The sequence below is a fragment of the Rhincodon typus genome, chromosome 13 (assembly GCF_021869965.1).
Source record: "Rhincodon typus isolate 14 chromosome 13, sRhiTyp1.1, whole genome shotgun sequence".
In the NCBI taxonomy this organism is placed as follows: domain Eukaryota; kingdom Metazoa; phylum Chordata; class Chondrichthyes; order Orectolobiformes; family Rhincodontidae; genus Rhincodon; species Rhincodon typus.
This window is the reverse complement of record NC_063344.1, coordinates 17,472,351-17,491,328: the sequence shown is the minus strand read 5'-3', so window position 1 is coordinate 17,491,328 and position 18,978 is coordinate 17,472,351. Positions and strand designations below refer to the sequence as shown.

Below are 18,978 nucleotides of genomic sequence, written 5' to 3'. Positions count from 1 at the left end.
GTGTTCATCCAGCTCTGCGCCTTGTTGTCTCGGATTCTCCAGCATCTGCAGTTCCTACTATCTCTGATTCGATCTGAAGAAGACCAGTTCATCTTTCCCTCAGCCTTTGCTCTAAGCTGTGATTTTTTGAAAAAAGTTAAGTCAGAGACCTTTATAAATGAAGCAGCCACCTGGTGTTTCTTGCAAACCAATGGAGGTATTTGAAAAGGAAAGCTGAGAAGATTCTTAGGATCAGCAAGAACCAACTCCTTGGGTCTTGTGAATAAAAGGCTATTGAACTATTTATCCAGCTTTTTACTCAAGTCATGCATTTTTCCCCCCTTTTTCTGTTACTGTATAACTGGGAGCTTATAAAGGGATTAGTGTTTTGATTTGTAGTGTTATAAACTGTCAGCACCTAACTGTTTACCTATAGCTAAAGTCTAATTACTTGTAATACAGGGTGATTCCTGGTCGGTGCTTTATATCAACCTGGGCCTGGAAATCAGGTAAATTGGGACATTTGTGTACTTATCCTAAAATCTTGAACTGTTTACGCTTTACTCCAGGAATAGTGGCACTTGATTTCTGGTGTGCTTTCCCAGTGTCTCATGACAAAATCTAGAAATTCAAGCCTCTAAAAAAGGTGTTGAAGCTGTGGGCTGAATAGAACATTTCAAAACGGAGATGAGATTTCTCTGTGTTTGGCAGAAATGTTCCAGAATATGGAATCAAATGGGTAAAAACACCATAAATCTACAAGAAAAGCAAACTATTGCAGATGCTAGAAATATTAAATAAAAACAGCAAGTGCTGAAGCAACTCAGCAGTCTAGGAGCACTTTGCGTCCTCATTTGGAAGAAGTCGCGTTGGACTTGAAACGATGACTGTTTCTTTCTCCACAGATGTTAGCAGACCTGCTGAACTTCTCCAGCACTTGCTGTTTTGATCACAGGAAGCCTGGAGAACCTCTGTGGTCTGATTGAATGGTGGAACACACTAGAGGGGTTGAACAACATCCCCCGTTCTTACATTTCAAAGTTGAAATCAGTGAACATGGCCCCAAACACGAATAGGAACTATTGAATGGAGAAGCTGAAAGAGCCAATCAGGGACTTGAAGGAATGTAAAATCATCCCTGGTGCCTACCATCCGGTAATAACCAGGTACTGCCAGAAACAGAAAACAGAGGATACTGTATCTAACCCTGTACCTGTCCTGGAAACGTTTGATGGGAATAGTGTAGAGGAAACTTTGTTCCATATCTACCCTGGGAGTGCTTGATTAGGAGAGTGTAGAGTGAGTTTTATTCTGTATCTAACTCAGCAATATACTCGTCTTGTGGGAGTGTTTGGTGGGGACAGTGTATAGGGAACTTTATTCTGTCTTGAACCCCATGCTGTGCCCACACTGGGAGTGGCTGACAGGACCTCAACTAGGGAACAGAATTCTTTGTTTAATCTGTGAGGCATCTCACTTGGAAGAAGGTGACGAGGCAGTGCATGGGAACCGTATTCTCAATCCTGGCTCAATATCTGTCAACTGGAATAAAACAGTTCAGGAACTGACAAGAAACTGGCAAGAGATAGTAGGAACTGCAGATGCTGGAGAATCTGAGATAACAAGGTGTAGAGCTGGATGAACACAGCAGGCCAAGCAGCATCAGAGGAGCAGGAAGGCTGACGTTTCAGGCCTAGACCCTTCTTCAGAAATGGGGGAGGGGAAGGGGTTTCTGAAATAAATAGGGAGGCGGGGAGACGGATAGAAGATGGATAGAGGAGAAGATAGGTCAAAGAGGCGGGAATGAAGCCAGTAAAAGTGAGTGTAGGTGGGGAGGTAGGGAGGAGATAGGTCAGTCCAGACAGGATGGACAGGTCAAGGGGACGGGATGAGGTTAGTAGGTAGGAGATGGGGGTGGGGCTCGAGGTGGGAGGAGGGGTTAGGTGGGAGGAAGGACAGGTTAGGGAGGCGGGGACGAGCTGGGCTGGTTTTGGGATGCGGTAGGGGGAGGGGAGATTTTGAAGCTTGTGAAGTCCACATTGATACCATTGGGCCTCAGGGTTCCCAAGCGGAATATGAGTTGCTGTTCCTGTAACCTTCGGGTAGCATCGTTGTGGCACTGCAGGAGGCCCAGGATGGGCATGTCGTCTGAGGAATGGGAGGGGGAGTTGAAATGGTTCGCGATTGGGAGGTGCAGTTGTTTAGTGTGAACCGAGCATAGGTGTTCTGCAAAGCAGTCCCCAAGCCTCCGCTTGGTTTCCCCGATGTAGAGGAGGCCACAACGGGAACAGCGGATGCAGTATACCACATTAGCTGATGTGCAGGTGAACATCTGCTTGATGTGGAAAGTCTTCTTGGGGCCTGGGATGGGGGTAAGGGGGGAGGTGTAGGGGCAGGTGTAGCACTTCCTGCGGTTGCAGGGAAAAGTGCCGGGTGTGGTGGGGCTGGAGGGGAGTGTGGAGCGGACAAGACAATCACGGAGAGAGTGGTCCCTCCGGAAAGCAGATAAGGGTGGGGAGGGAAAGATGTCTTTGGTGGTTGGGTCAGATTGCAGATGTCAGAAGTGTCGGAGGATGATGCGTTGGATCTGGAGGTTGGTGGGGTGGTACGTGAGGACAAGGGGGATTCTGTTTTGGTTGTTATTGCGGGGAGGGGGTGTGAGGGATGAGTTGCAGGAAATGCGGGAGACATGGTTCAGGGCGTTCTCAACCACTGAGGGAGGGAAGTTGCGGCCCTTGAAAAACGAGGACATCTGAGATGTATTACTGACGCTGCTTGGCCTGCTGTGTTCATCCAGCTCTACACCTTGTTATCTCAGATTCTCCAGCATCAGCAGTTCCTACTATCTCTGATTAATTAATGACCTTTTATAATGCTGAAAAAAGTCAGATTTTGGCAAAAGATTTTTCTTCTTTTACTCTTAAGCATAATTTGAAACTTGACTTCTCGCTTGACTCTGACTGGTCAGGGCATTCCTCTACAAAATGAACCAATGAAATGCTGATCCCTATTTTGTGGAGTTGAAACAGGTAAAGTACGTGTATATGTTCATTCTGAAGAAAAGGGACTTCTGCACTTCAAATGAGCCTAGCAGTTAACTGTCAATCATCATTAATTGGTGCATTCTCCATGGCAAGCCCTCTGTTTGGTAGTGTCCACTTGCTAACCAATCAGCACTCTTCTCTCCTGCAACAAAAATGCAGGTTTTCCCCTTGAATTAGTATTTTTGTGAATTGTGCCAAGGGTGCAAGATGAACAGCTTTGGGTCCAGACCCGAAACGTCAGCTTTCCTGCTCCTCTGATGCTACTTGGCCTGCTGTGTTCATCCAGCTCTGCACCTTGTTGTCTCAGATTCTCCAGCATCTGCAGTTCCTGCTATCTCTAACTCATTTTGATTGTGTGTTCATGATTAAATTACCTCATGCCAATGAAAACATCACTTGGCTCTAGGAGTGGGCGAAGGGGAAAAAAAACACTTTCACTCACCTGAACTCAACAGGCAAAAAGCACTTCAGATTATTCTGATTTAAAAAGCTTGTTGGCATAGTGATTCGTCCTTTTCTCATTAGCATGTTGAAATAATGGGCCACCTTTCAGCAAAATATTCAGGATCCAATGTTGGTGAATGTTTGTTTCTAAAAATTGTCCTTTCTTGATGCTTTTTCTTAAGATTCTATACAACTAAATACAGTCCAAATTTGGCCTGGTTTATTTATCCATGGCCTGGAACCTTTCCAATGGAGCGTGCTAGCACACTTAGTTGTCTAATGGGACTGTACAAAAAATAGTATGGGATGTTGGAGACTGCGATTGGTGTTTGAAAATATCTGGAAGGTCTCGCTTTTATAACAATTCTCTAACCTCCTACCAGTCTATCCATTTATCACATTGACCATCTGTTTACTTTAGTCCAGATATTCTACTCCACAGCATCAAAGCAATATGCAATACACATCCTAAAGAAGGAAACCCAGCAGATTATACTGATTTCTCCTGATCTCGAGCCAAGAATTTAACAGTTGTTGTAATTACCCTCTGACTGAGCTCAAGAGTGTATACGGACCTGGATGTGTCAATTCCACTGCTTTGATTTCTAATGTCAGGCATCCAACCCTTTGTCCTGTAAAAGAGAGATATGTATCGCACAGCACCATTCAGAACCTTAGGGCATCTCAAATTGCTTTCCAATCAATAAAATTATAACATGGAAACAGAGCAACCAATTTTTGTGAACAGTAAGCTCTGGCAAACAGAAATGCGATAATGAGTAGATAATCTGTTTTAGTGATTTGCTGAGGGATAAATTTTCACCAGGACCCCAGGTAGAACTCCCTGCTCATCTTCAAAATAACATATCATTGAAAGGAAAGATAGGGTGTCAGTTTAGTATCTCGCCTCAAGAGCACTTACACTCTGTACTACCTACGTGGGAATGTCAGGATTATGAATCGAGAATCTCATTTGGATCTCAAATCTTCTGACTCAGATGCAAGTGTGTTCAGCCTTGATACACAATGATCATCTGACTCTTGATTCACACTCGTCGTCTCTGCCAATAGAGGCTAGTTCTGCTGTCAACACCCTTTTGCAATTCTGATGTCTTTCTAGAACCACGGACTCCCACATTCCTTCTAAAGCCTTTCAGTAACCTTTTGTCTTCTCAGCCATGCTCTGTTCCTGTTCCTGCTCCACTCTCTTCCATCTTTCTACAATTCTGGGTGTCCACTGCTTCATGTCATAGAAGACAGAGTGTGCCCCATTTGATTGGAATGTGACATTAGTTTCCTATTCTTCAATACTCAACATCAGGACAAGTGGGTCTGAACCTGTCTAATTTGGAGGTAAGAATGAGCGATGCTTGTTCAGTGCAAACATGCAGGGGTCACAGCTAGGCCTCAAGCCAAAGGCTGTGGGTTCAAGTCTCACTCCAGAAACCTGAGCTTATAATTCAGGCTGGCATTCCTAGTAGGGGAATAGTAGGGGCGTGCTGGAAGTGCTATCTTTCAAATGAGACATGAAAACTATAAGAAGAAGACCATAAAGAATAGGAACAGGAGGTAGGCCATTTGGCCCCTCGAGCCTTCTCTGGCATTCAATAAGATCCAGGCCGATCTGACACTCCTCACGTCCATTTTCCTGCCCTTTCCCCATTAACCTTGATTCCTCGACTGATCAAGAATTTATCTGTCTCAGTCTTAAATGTACAAAAGGACTCTACCCCACTACTTTTTGTGGCAAGGAGGTTGAAAGACTCAACCCTCAGAGAAGAAGTTCCTCCTCATCTCAGTCTTAAGTTAAAACCCCTTAATTCTGAGGCTATTCGCTTTTATCCTAGTCTCTAACATGAGGGGAACATCCTCTCAGCATTTATCCTGTCAAGTCCCTTAAGAATCTATTAAGTAGAGTTCCAACCTTTTTAACCTTTACTCGTAAGACAATCCCTCCGTACCAGGGATCATCCTAGTGAACCTTCCCTGAACTGCCTCCAATGAAGTGATATCGTTCCTTAAATAAGGGACCAAAACTGCTCACAGTATTCCAGATGTGGTCTCACTAGCATCTTGTACCACTGCAGTAAGACTTCCCTATTCTTATACTCCGACCCCTTTGAAATAAGGAACCACATTCCCTTCACCTCCCTGATTACCTGCTAGCTTTCTGTGTTTCATGCACAAGTAACGCCAAGTCCCCTTGTGTCGCAGCTTTCTGAAGTTTTTCTCCATTGAAATAACATGCTGTTCTTTAGTTCGCCTTTCCAAAATGAATGACTTCACATTTTCCCACATTATACTGCATTTGCTGATCATTTGTTTCCTTTTCTTTTGCCCACGTACCTATCCAATCAATATCTCTATGTAAACTATTTGTATCCCTCTTGCAACTTGCCTTTCCACCTATTAAATCAGTCTGAGAGATTCCAGCACAGTATTCGAAGAAGAGTGGAGGTGATCCCCAAAACTTAGAGTTATTGCTCAGCCACAATTATTAATCATTAAAAAGCAGGTCATCAAGTGATGATTACGTTGCTGTTTGGGAGTGTTTGGTATTTGTGAATGTTTGAGTGTTTAATTTGTTTCTGAAATTGTCACAGAATAAGCAGAGCACCAGACGGTGTATTAATTATTCTATTGAGACACTCTTTTAAAAGTGAAAATGCTTTTCTGACTGCTGCGCATCATTCAGTTATTTTAATGGTTTGTAATTTGCATAAATGGCTTAATGCACTCGGCTGGATACTAAATGAGAATTGGTCAGGCTATCTTTGTTCACAACCTTTTCTAAAATGTATCATTCCTGAATACAAATTATAAAGCAGTGATATTATATGGCAGTGAAAGTGTAAATGTACAGAATACCATGACAACCATGAAATCAATGCTGTGGAGTTAGCTGTGGGTCAATACGTGGTACTTTCACTGTGGAGCCAGAGGATTGTGGGTTCATGTTCTACAGGGTCAATCAAGAGGCTCAGTGCAAATCCAGGCTGACACTCACACTGATGTAGTTAGACAGTGCTGCAAAGTCCTAGAAACCATTTATCGGCAAGGGGAAGCTAAATTTTCATCTGGGCTCCAACCAGTGTATTCCTGTGACTCACAAACCATGCAGTTCTCCCAAATGTGCCTTTATGAGGCGCTTTCGTTTTCACTCATGGGATCGAGTTTGTCGTACATTTTGCAAACCACAATGGAGGGCATGAGGCAGATGGTTGTGGAGTTGGGTGGGTTAGAGGGACAATCTTCATCCTCCAAGTCAGCAGCCTACCTTCCAACATCATTTGAAGGCCCTAAACCTCAGATCCCACCCCATGCCCTCAGCCTAAGACACCTGACGTTGGGCCATGTCACCCAGGCCACTTCACATTCCCCATACCATCACCTTTATTGTACATGGGATGTGGTCATCTCTGGCTATGCCAGTATCTATTATCCAGGTCTAATTACCTTGGAAAAGGTGTGGTGAATTACTGCCTTGAACTGCTGCAACCCTTCGGTGTAAGGACACCCACAGATCTGTCAAGAAGAAAGTTTAAGGATGTTGAATAAATGACAGTGAAGGAATAGTGATATATTTCCAAGTCAGGATGGTAAGTGACTTGGAGAGGAACTTGCTCGTGCCCATGTATCTGCTATACCTGTCTCTTTCTGATTTACAGCATCCGCAGTTCTTTCAGTTTTTATCTGCTATACCTGTCCCCCTAGGTGGTAGGGGTCATGTGTTTGGCAGGTGCTATTGAAGATGCCTTGGTGAAGTACTGCAGTGCATCTTGTAGATAGTAGATACGGCTGCTATTGTGCATTGGTGGTGGATGGGGTGTCAATCAAGTTGACTGCTTTGTCCTGGATGGTGTCAAGCTTTTTGAGTGTTGTTGGAGTTTCACCCATCCAGGCACGTGGGGAGCATTCCATCACACAGCTGACTTGTGACTTGCACATCCCCTTCCATCTCCATTCAATGTGCACTATGTACTGTTCTCAAAAACCATGCTGTAACAATAGGAATTAACTGAAAATCATTGGAAGTACATTAAACTATTAACAATCTCATAAAATCCTGAATTCAAAATTACTGTCATTGGTACTGGAACATAAACCCAAGGGAAAACAAGTTGGAGTCCTTTAAAAGTCTATAAGCAAATGCTTATTATTTCAATGTCATAATCTATTACTGTCAGCTTGAATTCTATGTTTATTCATTCACAGAATGATGGCTAGGCCAGCACTTATTGCCCATAAGGCACTTAAGAGTCTATAGTTATGTGTAGACCAGTGTTAGTGAAACTGACAGGTTTTTAACAGCCATTGTGATTACATAGTTACTGTTAGGTTAGCTTCTTCTGCCATGATGGGATTTGAACTCATGTCCACAGAACATTTGTCTTAGCCATTGGATTAATAATCCAGTGACTTCATCGGTACCATACTGCCTGCACCAAATTTCAATTGTTCCCATTATCAAGAGGACTGCTTTCTGAGCTGAAGCCTTTGAAACCCAACAAGGCATTTACAGTGGAACACCCAGTGTTACCACAAATTCAATAACTGAACAGAAATAATTTCCATTTCAAATATCGAGTGTCAGCCAATCATTGGAGTGGGGGAGCCGGGACTTTCCCATCTTCAGAAGCAGGTTTTGTTTTTAAATACCTAGATCTGTCACTCAGTTATATCAGAGATAGCAAAGGAATTTTGGTTTTAAACTTTGAACATATAGGGGAGTTGGTGTCACCAGACTAGTAATTCAGAGCTCAGCATTTGTGCATGAGTTCAAATCCCACCATAATAAAAAGTCTGGGATAAAGAGTTGGATTAATGGTGTAACCATTGTCATTAAAAAAAATCCCATCTGATTCACGAAGGAATCTGCCATTTTTCCCTGCCCTGGTCTACAAATGGTTGACACTTAACTGTCCTTTGGGCAGTTAAGAATGGGCACTAAATTCTGACAGTAACATGAACATATTTTTAAAAAATGATGGTGCTTTCTCCAATGCATAGTAACGTATGTGATTAATTACACAATCCTGGTGAACTTGCATTGCTCACTTCATTTGATGAATCAGTCAATTAAGATACATTTACTTTACAACCTAGCATCTAATATTCAAAATTGTCAAAACATGTGACATTGCCTTTTAGAACATTCCCTATTCCTGAGACATGTTTCTGTTTTTCTCACGGGCCCTCAAACCTAGCATGCTTTTACTGAGCTTCCAAAATCCCATACTACCAGATGCAAATATGTGTACCAGAGGAAATCTGGTTTTTGTCTCCTGTTCACAATGTGGAACTGAACGTCGGCGTATCAGGTCTGTGTTTCACACACCAAACATTCCCGAACCACAAAAGTCCAGAGGAAAATGGCACAAAGTCAAGAACATAGAGGGAAATTAGGTTTTGTATCAAAAGGAAATTCAAGGTGTGTCTACTGGAACACTGCAATGCACCTCCGCAGACAAAAATACAGCTGATGATTTTAAATCAAAACCGTATCTGCCCTTTTATTTGCTTTGACTGTGAAAGATCCATAGCATTATTTTAAAGAAGTGGAGGAAAGTTCTTACTTGGTATTGTTGCAATTGTTTTCTCCTTCAACTAACATCACTTTAAAAATTCAGATTGGCTGGTTTCTCTCACATTGCTGTTTCTGGAAGCTTGCTGTGTACCAATTGATTATCGCCTTTCCTACAGTACTAGCCTAGTCCAAGAGTAACATCCTCTGGGACAAGCTGAGGTTGTGAAAGAGAGATTGGTATTGAAATTCTTTCTTTGATAGCTATGTCTTGTAGATGGGAGAGAAGATAGATGGTTAAAAATGCAGAGAAGTGGTTAGGTTTTTTATTCTCATTTGTGCTTTCAACACTTGACTGCCTTCCCAGGGTGATGTCAGTCACTAGTGCTGTACCTGACACTTAGCGAAGGGAGGTTGAAATTAGGCAGCCATCCTTGACTGACTTACCAGCAGCCTGTCAAACCAACTCACAATCACCCCAGGCAGCTCCCCGTTAGTGTAATCACAAAGAGCATTCTTGCTTTCTGACTCCATCAGAATTAAAATGGTGTCAAGCAAGGTAGGAGGGTTTGTGAAGCCTCCTTGGGAACAGTTATACAATGAGCAGGTTAGAAACATACATGTGCAGGAAGGTAATATTTCACAAGCTGATTTCTCACATACACTGACTTCCCTTAGCAATCAAACCTCCTGTCCCATCTACCTGCTGATAGATTTAGTTAGTACCTTTTTCTCTCTTTACCCTTTCATGCAAATTTGAGTACCTGTTTATTTCTTACAAGGTTACAGATTAATTCAGTCAGAAATGTTGGCCAATCAAGTGGGCTGTTTTTTTTTCTGGATGGTGTTGATCTCCTTGACTAGAAAAGTCTGTTGGAAATGGAATTTAGCCAATTCTTAGAGAGTGGCAAGGTGGCTCAGTGGTTAGCACTGCTGCTTCATAGCGCCAGGGACCTGGGTTTGATTCCACCCTCAGGTGACTGTATGGAGTTTACACATTCTCCCTGTATCTGCGTGGGTTTCCAATGTGTGCTCTGGTTTCCTCCCATAGGTCAAAGATGTGCAGGTGATGTGGATTGGCCATGCTAAATTGCACATAGTGTCCAGGGACGTGTTGGCTACGTGGATTAGCTATGGGAAATGCAGGGTAACTGTGATGCTGTAAATCAGAAACAAAATCAGAAATTGCTGGCAAAGTTCAGCTGGTTTGGCAGCTTCTGTGGAGAGAATCCCTAGCTCGCTGCGTAAGCCTGTAGGTCTCGGTACTCTGTAATCCTTTACCAGCTGGGATAGTGCGTTGGGTTTGTGGGGGATGCTCTTGAAAAGGTTGCTGTGAACTCAACGGGCTGAACAGTCTGCTTCCACATTGTTGTGATTCTATGAATTGTCCTTCCCTTGAACATCAGGCAATGGGCTCCATCAGATGGTTTAGGCTGAACATTGACTGAATCATGGATGCCCACGGGCTATGTGAATTGAAGCACATTCTGTGGGAAGATCTCTGGATTTGTCTTCCATGAAACTGGGCTGATGATGGGATCTCCTCAGCACTTTCTGACCTTTATACTCTTAGGCTTGACATTTGTGACCTACTTCCAACTTCAGCAGGAGCTGAAAATACAAAGGAGTCAAACTGAGCCTCCAAATCTATGATACCATGCAAATCAGAGAACACACTATGGACAGACTAACTTGCAAATTTCTGGTTATTCATGTGTTTGTCATGGCAAGCAATGTCTCTGTAAGCTGGACATGGTCACCCAGCAACCCAGAAGATGCTGTGTCCAAGTTATCTTCATGAAAATACTGAGTGTGCTTGGCCAAAGCAAAGAATTCATGGATGGTAGGATGGATGTATAAAGAGAGACTGTATCAGTTAGGATTTTATTCACTGGAATTTAGAAGAATGAGGGAAGAATCTCATAGAAATCTATAAAACTCTAACAGAACTCGAGAGGATAAACACAGGAAGGAGAGGGAGTCCAGAACCAGGGTTTACAGTCTAAAGATAAGGGGTAGATCATTTCGGCCTCATCTGAGAAATTTCTTCACCTAGGGAGTGGGGAGCCCGTAGAATTCTCTATTGCAGATAGCAGTTGAGGCCAAAATGTTGAATGTTTTCAAGAAGGAGATATATTTCTTGGGGCTAAAGGGATCAAAGGGTATGGGTGAAAGCAGAAACAGGATACTGAATTGGATGATCAGCCGTGATCATATTGAATGGCGGAGCAGGCCTCAAAGGGCTGAATGGCCCACTCCTGCTCTGATTTTCTATGTTTCTATAATTCAGAGATACTGTGCCTTTCAATGAATAAGTCAGGCAACAAAATCAAAATTAGAGATGGTGTTGCTGACAAGGCTAGCAATTATTGCCCATCTTGACTATAATTGAGCTACTTATAAGGTGATATCAGGAAGTGGTTAAGGGCTAGGCCAGGTAGGAATGACAGCATGACACAGTCTACCCTGTCCCCCGAAGACACCCAGATCCCACTGAAAGGCAATAATGAACCAGGCAGTGTTTTACAGCAATCCAGTGTTTTACAGGTCACTATTATTGCTACTAGTTCTTTATTTAAGATCTAGTCATTTGAATTTAAAAGTCTTTGCTTGTTGAGGTGCAATTGGAAACATGAGTCTCTGAGTTCTGATTATTACTTTGAAATATTTTCTAATCAGCCCGTTCAGAGATGTTATTGCACACCTCCTGGAGCAGATGGGACTTGATCCTGGGCCTCCTGGCTCAGAAGCAGGGACACAACAGGCTTATGCACCACAACAGCCCCGAGATATGACTTCTGCATTACAGTAGCCAATAAGCACCCAGTTCAAAATTAGTGCGAATATGAGAAGGACGAAGGTATTACATTCTCAAAAACAGAAATTGCTGGAAAAGCTCAGCAGGTCTGGCAGAACTGAGTTCTGGGGAAGGGTCAGTCGACCTAAAACAGATTTCTCTCCACAGAAGCTGCCAAACCTGCTGAACTTTGCAAGCAATTTCTGTTTTTGTTTCTGATTTACAACATCACAGTTCTTTTGGTTTTTATCAGTTTTTACATCTATGGGTTCTGTTTTCATTTTAAGTAATAAAAGGCAGATAACAATGCTAGACTCTTTAATTACTGCCCCAAATCTCATTTTGACTAAACATGCCAAATGTGTATTCAGCATCGTCTCCTTCATGCAAAGCCTTTTGCAGTTATGCTCCCCTGGAGGATGCGAGTGGAAAACCAGTTGGAAAGAAGGAAGAGAGATAACAAGGTGTAACGCTGGATGAACACAGCAGGCCAAGCAGCATCAGAGGAGCAGGAAGGCTGGCGTTTCGGGTCCGGACCCTTCTTCAGAAACTTCTTCCTGCTCCTCTGATGCTGCTTGGCCTGCTATTTTCATCCAGCTCTACACCTTTTTATCTCAGATTCTCCAGCATCAGCAGTTCCCACTATCTCTGGAAAGAAGGAAGGATTTGCATTTGGATCATTGCTATAGGATGTTACAAAGCACTTCACAGTCAATGAAGTACTTGGGAGGGTAAGTCACTGATATAGGAAACAAGGCAGCGGCTGTGTGCACGGCAAGATCACACAGGCAGCGATTAATCAAGAGCCAGATTATCTCTCCCAGTGATGTTGCTGATTGTCTAAATATTAACCAGAGCACCGGAGGAGAACCCACATGCTTTTCTTCAAAATAATGCCATGCCAACTTTTACATGTACCCGGAGGGCAGGCAGGGCCTCTGTTTAATGTCTCTGATGGAGTTCCGATCCCTTAGTACTGCCTGGATTTTCGTGCTCATGTCTTGAGAGTGGGTTTTCAAACTTGTGAGCCAGCGGCCAGAACTGTTATCCACTGATCCATAGTTCGCACAGTAAGAGGGCACTTCACTTACATAAAAGAATTAATTAGGTTGAGTTCCAGTTATCATTCTGTTGTTCAGTCCAGGGATTAAAGGCTGCAAAAAGCTATTTCCTGTGTTTGCTTCTGTCCTTGTTGCCAAGGGTAGCTTTAGACCAGGCTCATGGCTAAAGCACTGCAGTGGTTTGCTGTTGCCGTCTGCACCATATCTTCACTCACTTGCCTTCAGCCAAAGGGAACGACTTTATTGCTTTCTTTTTGTAGAATCCCTGCAGTGCGGAAGCAGGCCATTTGGCCCATCGAGTCCACACCGACCTTCTGAAGAGTATCCCACCCAGACCCACCCCTCTACCCTATATTTTCCAAGGCTGACCCACTATAACTTACACATCCCTGGACGCGCGGACAATTTCGCATGGCCAACCCGGCCTAACCTGCGTATCTTTGGACTGTGGGAGGAAACCATCGCAGTCACGGGGAGAATGTGCAGACTCCACACAGACAGTCGCCTGAGAGTGGAATTGAACCCGGGTCTGTGAGGCTGCGGTGCTAATCAGTGAGCCACCGTGCTGCCTACACTATGCTGATTTACAGACTTAAAAGTCCAGCGGTTCAACCACAAAAACACCTTCCACAGCCGGCAAGTTCTGCGCTGGGCTTCAAACGCAGAGTGTTTGACTCCTGTAGGGATGCCTGTGACTATAGAACCAGACCCCAACGAAGTGTTACAGCTCAGCGAGGAATATCCTCAAATGCTATCTTAGGTCAAAATTGCTTTTGTTGCTCTAAACTGGAGAATCAGTATCATTGTGTTACTGGTATAGCTCCTCTTGGTATTACCCTGAGTTGCTAAAACACTGACATTATTCTGTGAAGGGTGGGACTATATTTTCATTCATTCACTTGATGAGAGCATCCCTGGCCAGACCAGGCTTTATTGCTCACCCCTAGAGGGCAGTTAAGAGTAACCACATTGCTGTGGGTCTGGAGCCCCATACAGGCAAGGATGATAGTTTTCGTTCCTGAAGGACGCAGGTGAACCAGACGGGTTACCCCCCACCCGACAATTGGCAATGTATTCATGATTATCATAATTCTCTTAATTCCACCATCTGCCGTGGTAGGATTCGAACACAGGTCTTGGGAACATTACCTGGGTCTCTGCATTTACAGTCCAATGATCATACCACCTGACTGTCACCTTCCTTTTGGGGTGGGGGGAAGGGAACTGGAGAGCTGGTAAGGGATTACAGAGTACCTAGACCTACAGGCTTACGCAGCGAGCTAGGGAGCCATTTGGACAAAAAAGAGAGTAACAGATTTCCACTAACTCTTTGTGTGAAGAAATGCTTCCTGACATGGCCTTTGAATGGCTTGAGCCTAAGTTTAAGGTTATACAGTCTTGATCACGAGCACTATTTCCCACCTCCGCCCCCCCCACCCCACCACCTCACCACCTCACCATCCCCCACTCACTCTCAGGAAATAGTTTCTTTTTATCCTATGAAAAACTTTAACATTTCAAACACTTTAATCACATTGCTCCTCAATCTTCCATACTGCATGATGAACAAGGAGTGTACAACTTAGTTTCATAGATAACAAGGTGTAGAGCTGGATGAACACAGCAGGTCAAGCAGCATCATAGGAGCAGGAAGGCTGACGTTTCGGGCCTAGACCCTTCTTCAGAAATAGTTTCATAGTTTAGTCCATGAATCTCCACAATGACCCCCTCAATACCAGCATGTCCTTCATGAAGTGTCATACCCAGAACTGAAGATTTTTATTCCAGTTAATGTCTAACGAAAGCTGTATAGAACGAGATGAAATAGCTGCTCTCCATTTAGACTCTTAAAAAACCTCAGTCATTTTAAACACTTCAGAATGTAATCCATTTTGTGAATAACATTCAGATGCTTTGACATAAGAAGATTCTGTCTGATAAGTGCAGTTTTGTGTTGTAACAGGATGTACCAGGGATTGTGAAAATTTACACTTTTAACGAGCTACGGCAGATCCTCAGAGAGAAGCTTTGGCAGCATTTCCATTCATTCCCACCTTTCATGAAAGTGTCTCAACACATTTTAGTTAATGCAGAACACCATCCCTTTTGTCTCTTTGGCTGCTAACTTCTGCAATGTCGAGTGCTCTGTGCTCAGTCTTTGGGTCTCTGCAGTGGTCCTTTCTACCTCATAGATTTGCATGCGGCGGCAGTATATTAAAGAATATAGCAGCTGTGGTGGGAAGACTTGTCAAGCTCCAGGATGGTCAAGTCGAAATCGAGTTCACTCCTATTTCTGAGCGGCTGCTGCTCACTGAATGACTTGCACAGCATCTAATGTTACTGACTTGTACAGATCAAAATAGATGCATTTGCATTTATCTGGCAGGCTCCAGGACTTGCCACCGTGTTTCACAGCTGATGAACTACTTTTTTGAAATGTGCTCCCTATTGTAGTGAAAGGTGGTTGTCAGTTTGTATTTGGTAGGGTAGAAATGGTGCCAGGCATTCATGTTGGCTTGGAGCCACGTTTTATATTTCTTTTGAACTTGACTCCACTGCCCCCACCATAAAGTCCTACCACCCATTTTGCTGTCTAGAGTCACATTGCCCTGTCCGGTTGATGATCATAGATCATAGAATCCCTACAGTGTGGATGGTAGTTTGAAATTCTAAATATTATTTTTGAATTTGAACTAGCGGCATATGAATTTCCTATGTGTCTAAAGGAGTTTAATGATTGAGTTGTGAGTATTTCTGTACACATATTGATTCATTTTTAAGCACGTTCAGGAGAAGGTAGTTTTGGAGACCAGTGCAAATTTGTTTACATTTTGGAGAGTTTACAAGTGAACAAAGCAAGCAGTGTACTACATTAGCTTTCTGGTAGAAGATTCCAGGTTTTGTTTTTCATAGGCTTAGGAGAAATAGTCATAGCTTGGAGAAACAGATTTTTTTGTATTTTTGGTTTGGGTAGCTCTGCAGTGTTCTTAGTTGAAGATGGATGTGTAAAGCAATTGCTTCTGAGAAAGGGAAAAGATAACTTAAAATTGATAAAAATAGGTTATCTTAGTGTAAAGTGGTCTGCAATAGTTCCAGACCAGAAGTGTTTAATTAAAATCCTGAAGAGAAATTGAGAAAGTTTAAGCTCAGTTGTATGATGATTGAAGGAAGAGGTTATCAAATTCTCACAAACAGGAATTGAAGCCACTGATAAGTCAAATCCTGCGTGAGATAGAGAAGGCCATACTCTCTGGTGTTTAAGTCTGGGATGCTGTTGGGATTAATGGGATTGTATTTTTTGTTTCAAAATCTTTAAAGATGCATTATATGTAAATAGTTTGATTTATTTTCTTTTATCCTCATTTGTTTTGTGTAAATAACTTCTGTTTCATTGTTAAAATGAAATCTGCAATATTACGTGCTTGTGTTTTAGTGAGAAGCCACCTTATTAAAACAAAAAGAAGAAAAAAAAATCCATCAAGTAAGCTTACAATCTGCAATCTGAATTGTCCATAACCAGATCAGCTGGAATCATAACAGTACACAGCAGCCAAAAGCTGAAGGAAGTGATCTTGCCAAGGCTCCAGGGTTAAGGTATGGGTCAGGCCAAACTTTATTTTGTCCTTCAGAACTGTTCACATAGATAGATGGGAATTGTAAAGTTGAACCCAGGAGTCATTGCAGATTAGCAAACAGTGAGGACACGGGTCATGGTACAAAGATAGGAATCAGGCGACAGGGTTCGAACCTGCTTAATGTTTGCATTTTGGTCAACTAACATATAGTTCAAGCAGAAAATGCACAGGCAAAATAATTCATGCCTCTGCAACGATGTGCAGTACTACTTCGCGGCAAGCCAATCTTGACTTTTTTTTATTGTGTGTTTTTGACACAGGAACTTTTCACGGCAGAGTGCAAGTTCAAAGAGTCGGTCTTTGAGAACTATTATGTCATCTACTCCTCAACTCTATACCGGCAGCAGGAGTCAGGTCGAGCCTGGTTCCTGGGACTCAACAAGGACGGCCAGGTCATGAAGGGGAACCGAGTAAAGAAAACCAAGCCTTCCTCCCATTTTCTACCAAAACCAATCGAAGGTAGACTTCTTCTTTTACTTGTGACTGTGAAGCGTGTGAGGTTTGGTGATAGTCTGGTTGGGAAAATGGGATCAATAGTTCCTGATGTTCTCATAACCTCAGAACCATTTCCTGTGAATACTCAGCTCTACTTTGGGCGAGCAAATCTTCCTTTCAGAACCCCACCCCTCCTTGCTCGATCACATGTACTGTCATTCACTGATAACATTGAGAGCATGTTAGACTTCATAGAGTGAACCTTATTTATTGCTCTTAGCAGACAAACATAGCTTTTTTGCTTTTTCTTTCATATCCAGAAGTGTTCTTAGATACAACTGAACTTTTTTTTCCCCATCTGTTAACCACCGCCAGTAAATCAGCTGTGTTTTCCAAGTGAGTAATTTACATGAAAACAAACTTTTGTTCAGTTTATTACCTCATTTAACCAGATTCACCTGCTCACCTGATTTGGATTAATTGTTTGAATTCAGACAAACAACCCAAATAGGAGTCCCAGGGGTGAGGGGCTTCAATCATGTGCAGAGGTTGGAGAAGCAGGAAGCACTTTCCTTACGGCAGAGAACGTTGAGGAGCGACAATTATCAGGGTAGTTTGCTGAAACTTGTTGAGAAAAATGGTTTCCTTTGACGAGAGGATAATGTGAATAATTGGCAAAAAAAAAACTCAAAGGGAAATGAGGAGAATGGTCATTAAGCTCAACCTGAAACTGGGGATCACATTCAATGGGATATTTCAACAGACAATTAGGCATGGCAATGAAGAAATTGCAGTGTTTTTGAGAACAAGCCTGGATAAGGACTAAATTAGACAGCTCTTTGAAAGAGCTAGCACAGGTACACTGGCTAACGGGCCTCATTCTTGCTGTAAGACACTATCGTTCCATAACTCTAGATAGGCCTGGACGTTTCATCACCTGACCTCCAGGCACTGACTACACTCCCACTAATGGTTGCTTGACATGTCTGATTGCTCCCCCTTCCACCCAAAATCAAAGTATAAATATGATGGTTTATTCAGTGCCTGCCAAACAGCCTTCTTGTCCTGCCTGCCATTGTTTTTATGAATCGTTGTTTGGTAGGACAGAACTGGAGTATTGCTGAAACGTTGCATTTTCTACTCATCAGGACAATTTGCAAGAATACCAATTCAAGGGGCAGCATGGGGCCAGATTATCCAAGGAATGGCAACCCCCGCATGCAGTTTGCCACAGCAGTCCTTCCTTTTTTACAGGGGAAAGGAGCTCTATATTTCTCAAAGGAGATTCCGTTCAGGGCTCCCTCAGAAATGCAGAGCTGGACTTCCGTTCTGAAAGTACAGAGCAATCAGAGGAAGACAAACCGCGCCCCTTTCTCACAGCGGCGGGCTCGAGGGAACAGATGGCTCGGGCCGATGATAGGTGTGCAGGGACAGGGCTGGTGGTGGCAGCATGGTGGGAGGAGGGTTCGGCTGGAAATCGGGGAGTCATGTCAGGCTGCGGTGAGGAGAGGCCTTAGAGATCCTGGAAGGTGGGGTCGGGGGCAGTGGGGAGAGGGGCTGGGGAGTCCTGGTGGGTAGGGTCAGGGACAGTGGGAAGAGGGGCTGGGGAGTCCTGGAGGGTCAGGTTGGGGCAGTGGAGAGAGTGGTTGGTGGGTCCTGGGTTTGGTACAGAGGGCGCTGGGGAAAGGGCTTATGGGGTCCTGGAGGGTCAGGGCAGGGCGTGGTGGGGAGAGGGGTTAGGGGGGTGCTCGAAGGTCGGGTCAGGCAGTGGGGGTGGGAGGAGAGGGGTTAGGGGGTTCCTGGAGGGTCGGGTCAGGCAGTGGGGGTGGGAGGAGAGGGGTTAGGGGGGTCCTGGAGGGGGGGGTCAGGCAGTGGGAGTGGGAAGAGAGAGGTTGGGGGTTCCTCGAGGGTCTGGTCAGGCGCTGGGGGTGGGAGGAGAGGGGTTAGTGGTGTCCTGGAGGGTCGGATCAGGCAGTGGGGGTGGGAGGAGAGGGGTTAAGGAGTCCTGGAGGTGTGGGTCAGGCAGTGGGAGTGGGAAGAGAGGGGTTAAGGAGTCCTG

General features: G+C 43.8%; 1 protein-coding gene across 2 annotated transcripts in view; it reads left to right on the top strand.

Moving 5' to 3' along the window:
* Nucleotides 1-18,978, top strand: part of LOC109918091 (fibroblast growth factor 12) — a 150,417-nt gene that overhangs the window by 111,536 nt on the left and 19,903 nt on the right. For both annotated transcript variants that reach the window (XM_048604356.1, XM_048604355.1), the window contains one exon: nucleotides 16,745-16,943. In XM_048604356.1, the coding sequence (XP_048460313.1) occupies nucleotides 16,745-16,943 (199 nt within the window). The remainder of the gene's footprint in view (nucleotides 1-16,744; nucleotides 16,944-18,978) is intronic.